Below are 17,040 nucleotides of genomic sequence, written 5' to 3'. Positions count from 1 at the left end.
TTTTGGATTTGTGATTATCGTTTTTCGTAGAAAATTGTTAGATAATGTGCTGTTTACGGATGTATTTCATCAGAAAAACGCGAATTTTTTTTTTACGCTAGTCACAAATGTGTCAACCATAAAGCGTTAACATATACATTTGCAGTCTCTACAGTGTGACTGTCAAAACGATAATTTTGTATGGAGTGTCCGGGGTGTGCTTAAACAACATCCTAAACGTGTTGGCTGTCTTATAATATACTAAACTAACTATTAGAATATTGTATAAGCACCACTTTAAGCGATGGCGCCCTAACTAGGACATTATTCTACAGAATAGCGATCCAGGACACTATTCTGTGAGATAGCGCCCTATCTAGGATAGTAATATAAGGATAGTAATATTCTAAGGGGTTGTCTCCCTAGATGACACTTCAGCTCGTAATAGCGCCCTAATTTGGATACTAATCTACGTTATAGCACCCTAATTAGGACGATACTTACGTGATAGCGCCCAAATTAGGAAACTTCTCTGGGCGGTGGTGTTCTGACCAATTATGAAGTAGTTGCAAGTGAACTAGGAAACTCGAATTTGAGAAATGTCAGAGACATTCAGTAAAATTAATAGATAATTCAGATAAATTTCTATGTGTGTAACTAGTTTTTAAATAAAAATATTCTTCGATGTACCTTTGTCACTTCCAATGATTATTATATACCAAATATGTACAATACAATTGATATTTATACATTTTGATGCTAAATTTATCCTGTTATATGCATTTACACTTAGTGTACAGTTAATATAAGTACACTAGCTTTCCGCCCGCGACTTTCTTCGCGTGGACTAATAAATTCTCTACTTCGTAGGTTTTTGATGAAAACAATTTTACAAAATGGATGCGTATATCCTTCTGTATTTTAACATTATCCTATTAAGAAACACCTATTTTAAGATCTGTTCAATGATACCCCATTTTACAACCAACCCCACTTATACTTTTCTCAAACTAAATGTACTTTTAAGTTGTACCTAATAGAGATGTATCACTATAATATAACATTTTCTCAACTTTTGCCTAGTGGTTTTTAAGTGATTGACGCACATACAAATAGAAAACCAAAAAAGGTACATTGCTTTGTGTTCTATAAAATATAAAATTACCTTTTCTAGGAAATGTTATTACTGTTTTATTATATGTATAGATGATTAGAAATTGAACTTAAGAATATAATATTCATTTGTGTTTTTTTCTTTTTATGTATGTACAAAGTACAGTATATTTTATAGTAATAAAGTAATTTCTTTTGTCATAAACTCGCTTCGGTTGATAACTTTAGAGTTAATATTCTAAAAAAATTCAGTACATACTTATAGATCTGAATTTGTCTGATAAAAACTGTAAATATATCATTATAGGGATTATTAATGTTAATTTTTCGTTATCGCGATATTGTTGAATGATAATAAAAAATTTGATTCTTATTGCAAGTCTAATTATCATTTAATTATAATGCATGAAGGATTTGATGTGTTCTGATTATAAATGATATAACACTGTATTGAAAACATATTGTTAGTATACTAAATGTTGTCTATATAATATATGTAGTAATTAAGTAGATAATATCCATAAAAATAAATCATACTTGGCGGTCTAAAGAACTAAGAAATCTACCTTATAATGTAATGTTTACAATGGATGTAACCTATTCGTTAAGGGCTGATTTTTCAATCCTTGGTTAAAACTTATTCGTCGAATAATGTATAAAACTACAATTTAAAAAACGTATTCTAATTGCCCGTATTTGACAGATTACGTGACGTTTTAATATTATCGTGTAATACTTTAATGGACGGATAAGTTTTATCCAAGCATTGAAAAATCGGCCCTTATGTAATGTATGTGCTGTTGAAATTGCTGGTATATTACAATAAAAACTATTTCATATATCCATACCAATTATAGATAAAACTATCTCTTGAAATTGTATAAACAATGTTCGTAATTACTTTACATTCGTAGTTATTTACGCGTGTATTGTATTCAGTAAACAATAATTTATGCTTGATTAGCAGTGCTCCGCTCCTGTTGGTCTTAGCGTGATGATATAGCCTATAGCCTTCCTCGATAAATGGGCTATATAACACCGAACATTTTTTTTCAAATCGGACCAGTAGTTCCTGAGATTATCGCGTTCAAACAAACAAACTCTTCAGCTTTATAATATTAGTATGGATAAATTAAAAAAAGTCCGTTATATGAATTCTCATTCTATATTGTATTGTGTTACATAAATGTTGTAGGATAAGTTGATAACAAATAAAAAATAAATAAAATAAAAATCGTCTATTTCGAAACAATACATAAATACAAAACAAATTAGACACGACGATCGAAATGAAACTCACAAAATGTAAATCTCAAGAAACTTCACTTACCTATGTATAATTGTATATGAGTATTGTAAATATGTGTTAACTATTTAGTTTATAATGAATAAAATATTATTGAAAAGTAATTGTTGTTTCATTTTCCTACACCCTTACTACTCCTACCCCTGATACTTACCTACTTTTAATACTGAACTACTACTAAAGTACCTACTATTAAATTATTTTAAAAGAATTAGGAATAACAATATACATAAATCATGCTTCAAATTATATTGAGGAATTAACAAATTACGTTGAAATTATAATTCAATACAAAATAGCGCGCAAAATGGTAGATTAAGATCACTTACAAAATACACATAAAAAGAAACCCTATATTTGTGTTTTTAAAGTCTGAATGTGGATTTTTTTGCTCGATAGTTCATCGCAGTTTTTGATTTGGACATAATCTTTATTAATTAGTAAGATAAGTTTGAACAACTATAAAAACTAATCGATAGGTCGAAGTTGGTGCAATGTTGCTTTTTATACGGGAATCGGTTAATCGCTCCTTGTGGGGAGCTTTGGTAAGTACTGGTCGTCAATATTGATAAAGAAAGAAAATAAAAATTGTATTTTAATTTGGAATGCATATGAGAACATGATCTTCTTATATTCGTCGTAACTCGTAGGGCTGAAAAGACAGATGTAAAGAAATAGACAGATATTTATTTCATCACAATACACAACACAAACTCACAGACAGAATTTAAACATTATTAGAATTAAGCGTTTTAATTTAGACAAAAAATTAAAACGTCCTCAATAACTAAAAAAAAGTTGAATTCGGTTGTACCTAAATGTGTCATCAGTATTTATACCTACAGAAAGAAAATAAAAATTGTATTTTAATTTGGAATGCGTATAAGAACATGATCTTTTCATATTCGTCGTAGGGCTGAAAAAATAGATGTTAAGAAATAGACAGATATTTATTTCATCACAATACACAACACAAACTCACAGACAGAATTTAAACATTATTAGAATTAAGCGTTTTAATTTAGGCAAAAAATTAAAACACCCTCAATATCTAAAAAAAATTGAATTCGGTTACCTAAATGTCACAATGTCACATTTTCAACACCTTCGAACAATTAGGTACTTCGAAGTACATAAACATAGGTACCTAGTTTATTTAACTGTTTAAAAACGATAAAAATATGGACTGATAAAGCCGGTTTTCTGCTATAATCAGCGTTAATTGTATGTTTAAATAATACGTAATAATTACGTGAATAATCTATTTGAGCAGATACGTGAATCACTTCATCTTTGCATTTTGTTAATCTATAGCTGTTATCGAATAATTACATGCATTTACATGATACGTGAGTATTAAGCTGATAAAAGAAGCTGAAGAGTCAAATAATATTCCCTTAACATAAATACAATATGTTAACAAATTATAACAGTCATTTCCATGATCTCGTATAAAATAATAGGTAGGTAGGTAGATACGTTAAGAGAAATTGCGTCGCACAGAGATCCATTCTGGGTCCATAATGGTTTTTAATATTCAGTTATGGAAGGAAGGAAGCTAATCACAGGAAGTATAAACAAGATAAAACAATATCAAATAGTTAGGGAGCCAATTAATAACCTACGATTTACGTGCCTATTCAATATGATAACGTAAAGTTGATTTTATTCAATGTCATTTATCAATAATGGATTTTTGGTTTGAATGGATTTGATACGAGATATTATATTAATCAAAAAGATAATAAATAAACAAGTATAAAAGTCATGATCGCTAGGTTCGAAAGTTAATCCGATTGAAAAATGTTGTTCAAAGCGGGAATTGTCGCTTTTACGCTCCTTGTAGGTAGCTTGGGTAAGTTGTGAGAAACTTTAACCATCTTGATGAAAAAATAAAACACAAACTCAATTGAAATTTTTTTATTTTATGTTGTTGGACCCCTTTTTAATATTATTTAGTTACTTAAAATTAAAATGTTTCAGCGTTCCCCGCCCAAGATGATATGTCCATATTCTTCGACCACACGGACCCAGAGTCCCGCATCGTGGGCGGCGTTACGGCTGGTTCCGTGCCCTGGATGGTCGGATTGAGCCAGGGATCCCTCGTGAGGAGCTTCGTTTGCGGCGGCTCCATCATCACGAACAGGCACATCCTCACCGCTGCGCATTGTGTTGATCATGTCTTCAGCGGCGGTAGATTGTCCAGGTTTTATGACTTTATATTTCACTAAGTGTTTTAGCAACCTATGTAACTATAATCCGTCTAAGTTTTAGATCAAAACTTATCAAATCCCTTTTTTCTACTAGAAGTAACGCTATGAGTTTTTTCATTGGTAATTGAATATTACTGAACATGTTTAATTCCTATTACAAACATTTTATATTACGTATCATTCTTTACTGATTTTTTTATAAGATTGATTCTATTACTACGCTACGTCTAAAATAAAATACGCTACGCCAAGTATTTTAATTCCTTATATCTTCCACAGCACTCTCCGTGCCACAGTGGGCACCAACCGTTGGAACAGCGGCGGCACCAGCTACACCCTGGCCAGGAACATCAGCCACCCGAACTACGTCTCCTCCATCATCAAGAACGACCTCGGTTTCCTGGTCACTACCAACAATATTGTGTTCAACAATAACATCGCTCCTGTTGTTTTGTCGTACAATAATGTTGGTACTGGCGTGCAGACTAGAGTTAACGGATGGGGTAGAACCAGGGTGAGTTTATTAATGTGTTTTGGTTGTTTTTTTAAAATTAGCATTTTAGTTTACCTACGTCATAGACAATTTTCTCAATTTAAGAGATTGTGTATGTTTTTTTGATAAGTATTTATTCAAATGTTTACAATGTCGTTATAGAAAATTTAACTACTAAATTTAAGAGAATATATGTAAAAAACTTTTGCTATTTTTAGAATAATTAAACGATTCTATGCATACAGAGATGATAATAATTATCGTCAGCTAAACTGTTCTTTAATTATTCCTAGCTACCATGGACTAATAAATATATTAGTCCATGTACCTAGCTACTAAAGTAAAAAAATTCCAGACTGGTGGTTCCCTCGCAACCAATTTAATGGAGCTCAGATCTACGGTTGTGGACAACAACTTCTGTGTGGACACCGTCGCTCGTGTGGCCAGAGAACTGCGCATTGCGGCTCCAGCTGTCCAGCCTCATCTGGAGATATGTACCTTCGTCGCCGTGAACCAGGGCACTTGCAATGTAAGTACCTTCATCTAATTCTTCACCTTTATTTCGTGTGTTACATTTAGAATGTTAATTTAATGTACAAAATAAATTCGATAGTCTCGCTCATCGTATTTGAAAATGAATTCTACATTAAATTCTTAAATTATTCAGAAGATCAACTAACAAAGACAGTTTTATAATACCTAGATCGAAAATTATATTTAAACTTGTCACCAATTTATCGGATTTTTCTTTCACCCACGTTCTAATTAGTAGGTATAATTAACGAAATATAGCACGATGTACTATATGGATGCGAAATAATTATGATTTAGGTACCCTTTACTTTTATCATCATTTTTATCAATATATCAAAATAATTTTGTAATAACTAGCGTGTAATATCATTGTTTATCTTCCAGGGTGATTCCGGCAGTGCACTCGTACGCCACGACAACAACCAACAAATCGGTATCGTCTCATGGGGTCTACCATGCGCTCGCGGCGCTCCTGACATGTTCGTGAGAGTCAGTGCTTACAGAAGCTGGATCGAAAACGCTTTACGTCAATAAATTGTTGAATACGAAGTTTGGTGTTTCATTTTGAACATATGTGAATATATTCGTAGGAACGAATAAGAAATTATTATAACTCAAGTCATAATATTTATTTTGCGCATACTGTATTGAATCTATAGTTATTTGAAAAGAAGTTTTCAATTCATTTACACAATAATATTATCCAACTCCTTACCACTGTGTAGCCTAGGTAATAGAACTTCTAAGTATAGCCAAATAGTATATAGTAGGTACTGACATAGTATACCTAATTAATAATTATTATTAAAGCATAGAATTGATTTTATTATTATAACGTTTTTTTAATTCACAAACTTTTAATTGTACCTATTATGTCTGAAAATTATCACTACTGATAGGATATTGATAAAAACTATTATATAAAATAGCTTGGATATTATTACTTCTCGAGTCAGACGGCAATATTATGGGAATGAAGATGTACAAAATCATTATAATTTTTGCAACAGCCATTTTTGGAAATTTGGGTAAGTATTCGTTTCTAACATGAATTTATTTCTTTATTTTGTCTTCAGCTGTAATTGTGTTAAGAAGATAGTAGGTAGATAATAAATTATTGAATACTAGCTTACCGCCCGCGGCTTCGCCCGCTTTGTCTAAAAGCTAATAAATTATGTATATACTAAAACCTTCCTCTTGAATCACTCTATCTAATTATCTATTACAAAAAACCGCATCAAAATCCGTTGCGTAGTTTTAAAGATTTAAGCATACACATACACATAGGGACATAGGGATTAGGGACAGAAAAAGCGACTTTGTTTTATACTATGTAGTGATTGTGATTTTTAAGGAAACAGAATAGTTTGGTTTGCTTCAATATACCATTGTAAACCATTTAATTATATTTATGTAATTAATTTTGTGATTAGATTTTATCATTGCACTCTTTATCAATTATTATTATCCTCTGAGAAGTATGAGTTGGTCCTATCACCATTTTCGTTTGTGTATTTTCTAAATATAATGCATAATAATTAATACGTAATATATAAATAGTACCTACCAACCATATTTTCCATATCTATGATCATGTTATATTAATCAATCTCATCTTCTATATTTAACTAAATATTCCCCTAACAACATTAAACAGATGGGTATTTATGGACTTGTAACAAACTAAAGGAACTTTATTGACTGAAAAATACTATCTATGAATCTCATTTAAAAAATTGCTTAAGTAATTATTAATACTTATAAAGTACTAGCTGCTCCGCGCGGTTTCACCCCCGTGGCTCCACTCCTGTTGGTCGTAGCGTGATGATATATAGCCTATAACCTTCCTCGATAAATGGGCTATCTAACAACGAAAGAATTTTTCAAATCGGACCAGTAGTTCCCGAGATGAGCGCGTTCAAACAAACAAACAAACAAACAAACTCTTCAGCTTTATAATATTAGTAAGTATATGTAGATATCTAACATTAAATAAGTTATAAAGTCTAGCAAAAACAATTGATTTGCTATTAGTTCTTATTTAACTGGTTTCAGCACTTCCCCTACATGACACGGATCTAGGCCAATACTTTTCAAGGCAAGATGCTCGGATAGTCAATGGTGTAGATGCTCCTGAAGGCAGTGTGCCCTACATGGCAGCGCTCGTCCATGGCCTATTGATCGGTAGCTTCCAGTGTGGAGGTTCTGTGATCACCACGAGGCATGTTCTATCAGCGGCACACTGTTTTGAACGGCTTTACCAAGATGGACAATTGACTCCGTAAGTTTTAACGGTTATTTTTTTAAATATTAGTGGTTGTGGAGAAAATTTAAAAAAATAACACGAGCTGAATAGTAAATTAGTTAGGAAATTAATTTACATAACATTACATTTATTATTTACATAAGTACTCGATGTTACTGTAATAATTTTGTACAATTTCAGAACGCTACGTGTAATAGTGGGCACAAACTACTGGAACGTCGGCGGGCAAGCTTACAGCATCCAAAGGAACATCACCCACCCGAAACACATCTACATCAGGGATCCTCTCAATGTCACGTATGATATTGGTCTTCTAGTCACGCACTCGGAGATAGTTCTGTCAGAACGAGTCCAGCTGGTGCCGTTAAGTTTAGAGCATATTGGTGCTGGTGTCACTGCGAAGGTGGCTGGTTGGGGAAGAATCTACGTGAGTTCTTTATATGATTTCCATGAGTGCATGTTGCAGTTGTGTGAAAGCGTCAGATATGAGTTAGTAATTTTATTTCGATTTCTGTAAAAATATTTTTGTAACATAATAACTAATAACAAAAAATTACAAATGGAATGTTAACTAGGTAATGATAAAAAGGTACGTTTTTTTATTGAGTGCTACTGTTTTAAAGTTAATTTTGTTATATACGAGTGCGCTATTATTTCTTGAAAATTTTTTGAAGAAAACTCTCTTAAACTCACATAATATATTATGACAAGTTTTCTTTACTTAATTACTTAACTGCCTAAAAATTATACTGAAAAGAAACATGTACCTAACCCATTAATTTCCTTTTCTTTTTTCAGCATCAAGGCCCTCTGTCTCCTAACCTGCAAGAACTAACCGTCACTACTCTGGAAGATGAGCGGTGTGACAGAGAACTGAAGCAAGCGTCAATTGATTCTGGCATGGCTCTCCCGGACTATAAGCCTGAGACAGAATTCTGCACCATCCACTCATTTGGACATGGAGTATGCAATGTGAGTAAAATATTATTATAATTCTAACAGAGATTAAAACACCTATGAGATAATTCGATTCACTGTTGTAATATAAAAGCTGCCAGATGAATGGTGGACTGATTTGTACAGGTACTGATGCTATTCTCCGCTGTCCTATATTTTTTATTTTTTGTTACCTACCTACCTATGTTGTTGGAAGGTTTTAGTATATACATAATTTATTAGCTTTTAGACAAAGCGGGCGAAGCCGCGGGCGGTAAGCTAGTATTCAATAATTTATTATCTACCTACTATCTTCTTAACACAATTACAGCTGAAGACAAAATAAAGAAATAAATTCATGTTAGAAACGAATACTTACCCAAATTTCCAAAAATGGCTGTTGCAAAAATTATAATGATTTTGTACATCTTCATTCCCATAATATTGCCGTCTGACTCGAGAAGTAATAATATCCAAGCTATTTTATATAATAGTTTTTATCAATATCCTATCAGTAGTGATAATTTTCAGACATAATATGTTACATACCCATATTTATGCAATTAACGATTGTTGTTTGAATTTATTAAAATTATCGTACTTGGGGTTTTTTAATAGAATGTTTATAGTCGATGTCACAGTCGATGTGTGTGTTTGTAAAAGGAGATGGAAGCAGGTGTTACTGATGCTACAATCCTTCCATATCGAACGTAAATATAAAAAATTGCAAACATTGCTAGATTTTTTAAATGTTCAAGTTAGGTACGATAGAAGTTGTATACACCGGCGGTAGGGTTTTATACATAAGAGATTAATAAAATGGTGGCTATAGGTTCTCAAAAAACAAACGCAACAAAGTCTTGGAAGAAAATCTTTTTTAATACATTTTTGACGTGACGTCTTATAATTCGATAGAGCCGGCTGCACGCACGAAAAAACATGACTCATGCGGCGTTACCTCGCTCTGAGGCGTTCCATGTAAGGCTTGAAGTGCAAGCGAGAGCGCGGAACGAACGACTAAAAGGCACAATCGGACGTTGTCACGACTAGTAGATTGGTTGTCTGTAATAATCGACTTTATTACAGACAACCAATTTTTTTATTTATTTCCAGGGTGACTCCGGCAGTGCTCTGGTAACAGATTCAGGTCACCAAATTGGCATCGTCTCCTGGGGCTTACCGTGCGCACGCGGCACTCCGGACGTCTTCGTCAGGATTAGCGGCTTCAAAGACTGGCTTCGGGAGAATTTAGTTCTTTAATTTATAAGCTGCTTTTGTTACTTTGTATAGAAAAACATTGGATGGATAATTTCAAGGGTGAACTCAATAAAACAATCGAAAAATTCAATGTATTTTAATTTAATATCTATTGAATTTATACTAACCATTAGGTATTACCATTATCACCATTATAGACCATTTGCACCAATTTCCCGTATCACGGTGTCGACGAAACTTTTTGTGCTTATAAAAGCCGGTTTCATTAAGATTAAATAATTATAAACCTAACTATATTTATTGGTTTAGTCGAAAATTTTTGACTAAGTTATTCTTTCATTTTCAAATACCAAGTACAGTTTAACATGGTTTTACATTCATAAATATATCAAATCAAATTAAGAAATCAGAGAAATTACAATATCAGGACGTGATGACTATTCATTAAATAAAGTAATAACATGCAGATTATGGAATCAGACAAACAAATTAAAAATCTAATCTAAGCAATAAGTTTGAACTTAAATTACCAAGATGTATAAGACCGTATAAGACTTTAATATTTTAATAAATCCTTATATTATTCAAATTTATTATATTCGATGCAAAAAGCATGTTCCTTTTCTAAGTCGGATCCCGTACTTACATTGTTACAAATACAATCTGTCTCTGTGCAATAATATGTACCAAACGATACACAAAAGTCAAAACACAATAGGTAGATATAGAGCGGCCGTACACGGGCAGCTCAAGCAGTTAACGGCTGAGCGTACACGGACTGCTCGAGCGGTCGGTCGTTGACTGCTCGAGCTGTCGCTATAAACCGCGCAGTTGACGGCCTGAAGCAGTCGCGACTGCTCGAGTAGTACGTGTACGGCAGTGAATGAATGTCTATATTTCACCGCGGGGTCGCGGCTTCAAGCCGTCAGTCTTAACTGCTTGAAGCAGTCCGTGTACGGCCGCCGACTTTCTGAAAATGTCAAAGAAAAACAAAATACGAAAAAAAATAAACATTGTATTTTTTATTAAAAACAATTGAAGAATATGTAAATTTAAAGTAAACCACCAACACTTGTTCTGATGAAGTCAGCAAAAGCGCTAACTCTGGCGAAGAAGTCAGGCGCTCCCCGGGCGCAAGGGAAGCCCCAGGACACAATACCGATCTGTTGTTTAGTCTTTTGGTCCACTAATGCACTGCCTGAATCACCCTGCAAAAGATAAATAATTTACATTTTTAACGTATATTATCATCTGTGCTAAATATTGTTGTAATAATTGTTCATTACTCCCACTACTAGATGGCGCTGAAATTGGCTCAATCATCACGATATAGGTATGTATTATAGTCCGTTTTCTTATGGGAAAAGGTATACATTTTTGAGTAAAGCAATGAAATTTGGTTCGAATGTTGTACTCGTCCACCTAAGCCCAAATCGCCTGGTAGCCAGTGTCTACTCCCCGGCAGAATGGAGGGAGGGGGGGTTATAGAACAGAGCGCCCGGCCCTCGGAAAAAAAATTCTGACGGATTCATTTGGCCCTTTGAGTCGAGTTTGGTGTCGTTATCAGGTAACTAGATGATGCCCAATTCATTCCCCATACCAGTTTTTTAGGGTTCCGTAGCAAAATATGTCACAATCTTTAAAATAATAAACTTTTGGCAGTGGCAAAATCCAAACAAACCAGTATATTTTTATATTTTTGTATCAAACTTGGTTTATAAAAAAATACTTTCTGAAAGGCCATTTCATGCAGATTATAAAAACATTAACATGTAACATATATCTTACCATTTTCAATGTGAAATAAATTATAGAAAGTACAGGAACGTTCGTCAGCGCAGCGTAGGGGACGGCTAATAGACCCGAAAAATAAGCAATAACATAAAACAAAAACCAGTCAAGTGCGAGTCTGACTCGCCCATCGAGTGTTTCGTACTTATTTGTCCTATGCCATGTTATCTTGTCTGGTAGGACCTGGTTAACTGATACACACACACTTTCGTCTTTATAATATTAGTGTGATTTTTAATCATCTTTAAATTATAAATGAAGTCAGGTAACATTGTTAAAAATAAAGATATATAATAATAGAACGTTTTTGTATTAATAATAATGACAACCACCTCCACAATTACATAATTCGGTACATTTGAGCTGGCGTATAAAACACTTCAATCTGGAATTGCAAGATTTCACGCACCGACATCTTTTCAATTCAAAGCTTCTCTTTTCTTTTTATTTCAGATGGGCAAGGAATATTTTGATTTTTTTAGGTCCCTAAATATATTATACAGCCTGTAAAACTGCCCTTAAGGTGTGTTGTTTAAGGGCAGCTTCTGTGGGAGGCAAATTTTCGATTTGCCTGTCCGTTTTTGTTAAAAATTTGTTTGCGACCCTCATTTACTGTCACAGCGGGGTACAATGTGAAAAACAAACATGTACTTATAATAATAATAAAAAAATATAAGTTCTGGATAAGATAAGAGTATCCTTAAAATATCGTGACCGTCCTTATACCTATCATGCATTTTAATCACAAACTTTTCAATTTCACTGTCTGCATATTTGCCACTGTAAAGTGCTTCAAATCCTCGTGTGACATTCGGATGTGCCTTCCATACCTCAAATGCAGGTGTACCTATAGTTCTTTTAGACCTTCTAGCTTGGAATACATGATATTCTGTACTAGCCATATATGTCGACTGTTCTTAACATTATTTTGGCTACTACTACTATATCGTGTGTTCCAAAGCTAGAAGGTCTAAAAAAACTATAGGTACACCTGCATTTGAGGTATGGAAGGCACATCCGAATGTCACACGAGGATTTGAAGCACTTTACAGTGGCAAATATGCAGACAGTGAAATCGAAAAGTTTGTGATTACAATGCATGATAGGTAAGGACGGTCACGATATTTTAAGGATACTCTTATCCAGAACTTATATTTTTTTATAATTATCATAAGTACATGTTTGTTTTTCACATTGTACCCCGCTGTGACAGTAAATGAGGGTCGCAAACAAATTTTTAACAAAAACGGACAGGCAAATCGAAAATTTGCCTCCCACAGAAGCTGCCCTTAAACAACACACCTTAAGGGCAGTTTTACAGGCTGTATAATATATTTAGGGACCTAAAAAAATCAAAATATTCCTTGCCCATCTGAAATAAAAAGAAAAGAGAAGCTTTGAATTGATAAGATGTCGGTGCGTGAAATCTTGCAATTCCAGATTGAAGTGTTTTATACGCCAGCTCAAATGTACCGAATTATGTAATTGTGGAGGTGGTTGTCATTATTATTAATACAAAACGTTCTATTATTATATATCTTTATTTTTAACAATGTTACCTGACTTCATTTATAATTTAAAGATGATTAAAAATCACACTAATATTATAAAGACGAAAGTGTGTGTGTATCAGTTAACCAGGTCCTACCAGACTAGATAACATGGCATAGGACAAATAAGTACTAAACACTCGATGGGCGAGTCAGACTCGCACTTGACTGGTTTTTGTTTTATGTTATTGCTTATTTTTCGGGTCTATTAGCCGTCCCCTACGCTGCGCTGACGAACGTTCCTGTACTTTCTATAATTTATTTCACATTGAAAATGGTAAGATATATGTTACATGTTAATGTTTTTATAATCTGCATGAAATAGCCTTTCAGACAGTATTTTTTTATAAATCAAGTTTGATACAAAAATATAAAAATATACTGGTTTGTTTGGATTTTGCCACTGCCAAAAGTTTATTATTTTAAAGATTGTGACATATTTTGCTACGGAACCCTAAAAAACTGGTATGAGGAATGAATTGGGCATCATCTAGTTACCTGATAACGACACCAAACTCGACTCAAAGGGCCAAATGAATCCGCCAGAATTTATTTTCCGAGCGCCGGGCGCTCTGTTCTATAACCCCCCCTCCCTCCCTTCTGCCGGGGAGTAGACACTGGCTACCAGGCGATTTGGGCTAAGGTGGACGAGTACAACATTCGAACCAAATTTCATTGCTTTACTCAAAAATGTATACCTTTCCATACAAGCATGCCCATAAGAAAACGGACTATTATACATATAAATCAATTAGAATACGACATAATATCGTAGCATCGTGGCAAAATCGTAAGATTTGAATGAAAAACGCGGTTTAGAAAAGTGTAATATTTAACTTCGAAAATACATCATGATTTTTCAAACACATCTCAACTTTTAAATTAAAATCTTATAACGTACATCAGCCCCTAAATATACACACAAATACACAATTTTAAAATTTTTTAACATTATAAAATTTAAAACGTAATCAAAACAAATGAATGTATGATTTCAGGCGCCAAAAAAAGGATTTAAATTATAAAAATACTTACGTGACACATCCCATGACCAGGCGAATGCAGAGTGCAGATTTCCAATGCTGCATCAAATGGAGGCGATCGACCACTTTCCAAATTATCAGTCCACCACAACCTGATCGCACACTCTTTGTTTGATATTGTACTAACACGAAGGATTTGCAGCCTATGCGGAGTTTTGCCGTCATACTAAGTATAAAAAAAAATTAAATTTAAATATTTTTTCGAAACATGCTGTTAAAAAAAATAATAGCGGCGGCAAAATATCCAATATCGCTAAACTGTCAATTTACTCACATCAAGTATGCCCCATCCCGTAACAAAACTATTTATTCTTCCTTGCACCAAATTCAAATTCAACGACATGGCGCCAACGCGGGCATTGAACTCAATTTGCTTGTCAGTCGTCAGGATGCCTATGTCGTTCTTTATGGTGTCCCACGACCAACCGGGATGAATGGCGTACCCTTTGAATTTTATTAGAGTATTGTCTGTTTTGTTCCAATAATGTGTACCGACAACACCATGGAAAGTTCTAAAAAAATTGTAACATTATAGAGAAAAAACTTGCTTCTCTAAACAACTTCAGTGTATTCGTAATAACAGCAATTTATTCATACGTCTTTAATATTAAAACTTTTTAAACAATCTCGTAATATTTTTCCTTATAATATATTTAAATAAAAGGTTCAAAATTATTTTCATTAAACTATTCTTACGTAGTATGTATTTGTATTCTCTTTGAAACTATCACCATATCATAACAACGAGCTCTAAATTCTAATTTTAAATATTTTTTTTTTCAAATGACCATAGACAACGAAATAGAGTTCTATATTTTATTTTTAAATAAAGCTTTATACTCACGGAAGAAATTCATCAAAAAGAAGATTAGCTACAACACAATGGGCTGCAGTTAATACATGTTTATTCGTTATAATGGAGCCTCCACAAGTAAACCACTTGAAAACTTCACCCATCAGCAAACCAACCATGTGTTTGGCGGAGTCGTAAGGTGCATCTTCGCCGCCGACGATTCGTGGCGTCTGTTCTCTTACATTATTGGATGGGATTTCTAATGGACTCCCTGAAAAAAATAATAATATTGACAACCAGATTGAATAGGATTTGTATAGTTGTATGTGAAAAAAATTATAAAATAAATGTTTGTTTGAAAGTTATTTTAACTACACTGGTGGTATTTATAAATTAAAAAGCACTCGAAAATACAACAAAATATATACAATTTCGGATTCTGTATTACCTATATTTTACAGAAGACTCAATTAAAAACTTAATGTGACTAGTTAAACTTAACACAGTGTAGTTTTTTACCTTTCGTCCCCGTAAAAAGAGAAATAAGTAACGATATTATTATAAGTTTAGAGAACATAATATTGAAGTGTTTGTTTCCTGTAGTTTTTAGATGCATATAAATTCCATACGAGAAAGTCCCATATTTATATTAAATATGTGATTAATTATATCAAAATAGATATGGTCGGGCTAATGAATCCATTTGACCTTGACATTGACTTGTTGTTGTAGACAACAATAAAAATGTCGATAAAACAAGGAATGGTATTATCTATTTTTTGAACTTGTCAGTTACCAAGTTAATACAACAGTATAGGTATATTTTATGACTACAACTGACTACTGACTATTCATGGGCTATGCATTTCAAATGATCTATATCTATACCACAGATCACAGAAACTAAAGGATCTATACACATAAATCAGAGCAAAAACCAAAGTAATAGACGTGTTACAACATGCACAGCGCTTAAAATGGAAATGGGCTGGACATATCGCCCGCTACTCCGAAGATAGATGGCCAAAAAGGGCCACGAAATGGATAGGCCCAGGATCCAAGAGGCAGAAAGGCAGACCAAGGGCTCGCTGGGTTGATGATATTCTGCAATTGACGGGCAAAGACTGGATGAAGGCAGCTGGAAACAGGAGGAAATGGGGAAAGTTGGAGGAGGCCTAGATACCCGTAAGGGGCCAGGACTGCATTTAACCGAATTTCATTATAAATATTTTCATGTATTATACAGTATCTTTTGTTGTAAATTGTATCTAAATGTCATGGAATATAAGGGCTAAATAAATAAATATGTATACCTATTTTAAAAATCCTACTGGCTAGTCATATTAAAAATGCGAAAGTTTGCGAGAATGTAATATGTATGGATATATCAATGTATGTTTGTCACTCTATTTCTATAGTAGGTATATGGACTAGAATAATACCTAGGTACGCGTACATGAGCTATTTTTGGCACAACTATTATAGAATTATTATTAAAAATAAACCTAGTGTGAGTCGATACGTGAAGAAGCACCACAGAAGCACTTTCAAGTTTAATTTTAAAAAAGCTTATCTACTTAAACATATAAGTTACGTGTTGGATTGAAACTCTCGAGGGAAATGTGAACGCAATAACTTAATAAAATAGTTTAGGCCAAAGATCAAGGTTATTGGAAAATAATAGTGAATTTTCGAAAATCTTTTCACAACTATTTCCTTTTTAAAATGAGGAATATGTTTCTTTTCAGCAAAGCTCAATCTTCTACTACCTATATAGTCTCCAGTATTCTAAGTACTTTATCTCC

General features: G+C 33.4%; 3 protein-coding genes across 3 annotated transcripts; 2 read left to right on the top strand and 1 right to left on the bottom strand.

Annotated features, from left to right (window-relative positions):
• The first annotated feature begins 4,138 nt into the window (after positions 1 to 4,138).
• Positions 4,139 to 6,172, top strand: LOC149487329 (chymotrypsin-1-like). The gene is made up of 5 exons (XM_089697370.1): positions 4,139 to 4,253; positions 4,382 to 4,604; positions 4,891 to 5,125; positions 5,460 to 5,633; positions 6,023 to 6,172. The coding sequence occupies exons 1-5, from the start codon at positions 4,202 to 4,204 to the stop codon at positions 6,170 to 6,172; spliced, it is 834 nt and encodes a 277-aa protein (XP_089553496.1). The 5' UTR covers positions 4,139 to 4,201.
• Positions 6,173 to 6,588: 416 nt separating this feature from the next.
• LOC149487328 (chymotrypsin-2-like) lies at positions 6,589 to 10,188 on the top strand. The gene is made up of 5 exons (XM_089697150.1): positions 6,589 to 6,666; positions 7,694 to 7,919; positions 8,085 to 8,331; positions 8,703 to 8,876; positions 9,954 to 10,188. The coding sequence occupies exons 1-5, from the start codon at positions 6,606 to 6,608 to the stop codon at positions 10,098 to 10,100; spliced, it is 855 nt and encodes a 284-aa protein (XP_089553276.1). The 5' UTR covers positions 6,589 to 6,605; the 3' UTR covers positions 10,101 to 10,188.
• A 460-nt stretch (positions 10,189 to 10,648) lies between these two features.
• LOC149487327 (chymotrypsin-2-like) lies at positions 10,649 to 15,877 on the bottom strand. The gene is made up of 5 exons (XM_089697369.1): positions 15,865 to 15,877; positions 15,287 to 15,506; positions 14,717 to 14,954; positions 14,435 to 14,608; positions 10,649 to 11,266 (listed from the first exon to the last, which is right to left on the bottom strand). Exons 1-5 carry the CDS (start codon positions 15,875 to 15,877, stop codon positions 11,111 to 11,113), a joined length of 801 nt encoding a protein of 266 aa, XP_089553495.1. The 3' UTR covers positions 10,649 to 11,110.
• Positions 15,878 to 17,040: the final 1,163 nt, after the last annotated feature.

This window comes from Colias philodice, chromosome 7 (genome assembly GCF_061535455.1).
Source record: "Colias philodice isolate Cphi_HAF_F1 chromosome 7, ilColPhil1 Martin Lab GWU primary, whole genome shotgun sequence".
NCBI classification, from domain to species: Eukaryota; Metazoa; Arthropoda; class Insecta; order Lepidoptera; family Pieridae; genus Colias; species Colias philodice.
This window is presented reverse-complemented; position numbering and strand designations above follow the sequence as displayed.

Bases quoted from the DNA above. Each gene is read 5' to 3' on its own strand.
- LOC149487329 (XM_089697370.1), top strand. From the start codon at position 4,202: ATGTTGTTCAAAGCGGGAATTGTCGCTTTTACGCTCCTTGTAGGTAGC. The intron at 5,126-5,459 runs GTGAGTTTATTA...AAAAAATTCCAG, and splicing joins ACGGATGGGGTAGAACCAGG to ACTGGTGGTTCCCTCGCAAC. The intron at 5,634-6,022 runs GTAAGTACCTTC...TTTATCTTCCAG, and splicing joins TGAACCAGGGCACTTGCAAT to GGTGATTCCGGCAGTGCACT.
- LOC149487328 (XM_089697150.1), top strand. From the start codon at position 6,606: ATGGGAATGAAGATGTACAAAATCATTATAATTTTTGCAACAGCCATT. The intron at 7,920-8,084 runs GTAAGTTTTAAC...GTACAATTTCAG, and splicing joins CAAGATGGACAATTGACTCC to AACGCTACGTGTAATAGTGG. The intron at 8,332-8,702 runs GTGAGTTCTTTA...TTCTTTTTTCAG, and splicing joins CTGGTTGGGGAAGAATCTAC to CATCAAGGCCCTCTGTCTCC.
- LOC149487327 (XM_089697369.1), bottom strand. The intron at 14,609-14,716 runs GTGAGTAAATTG...TTTTATACTTAG, and splicing joins CGGGATGGGGCATACTTGAT to TATGACGGCAAAACTCCGCA. The intron at 11,267-14,434 runs GTAAGTATTTTT...TATCTTTTGCAG, and splicing joins CTGGTCATGGGATGTGTCAC to GGTGATTCAGGCAGTGCATT.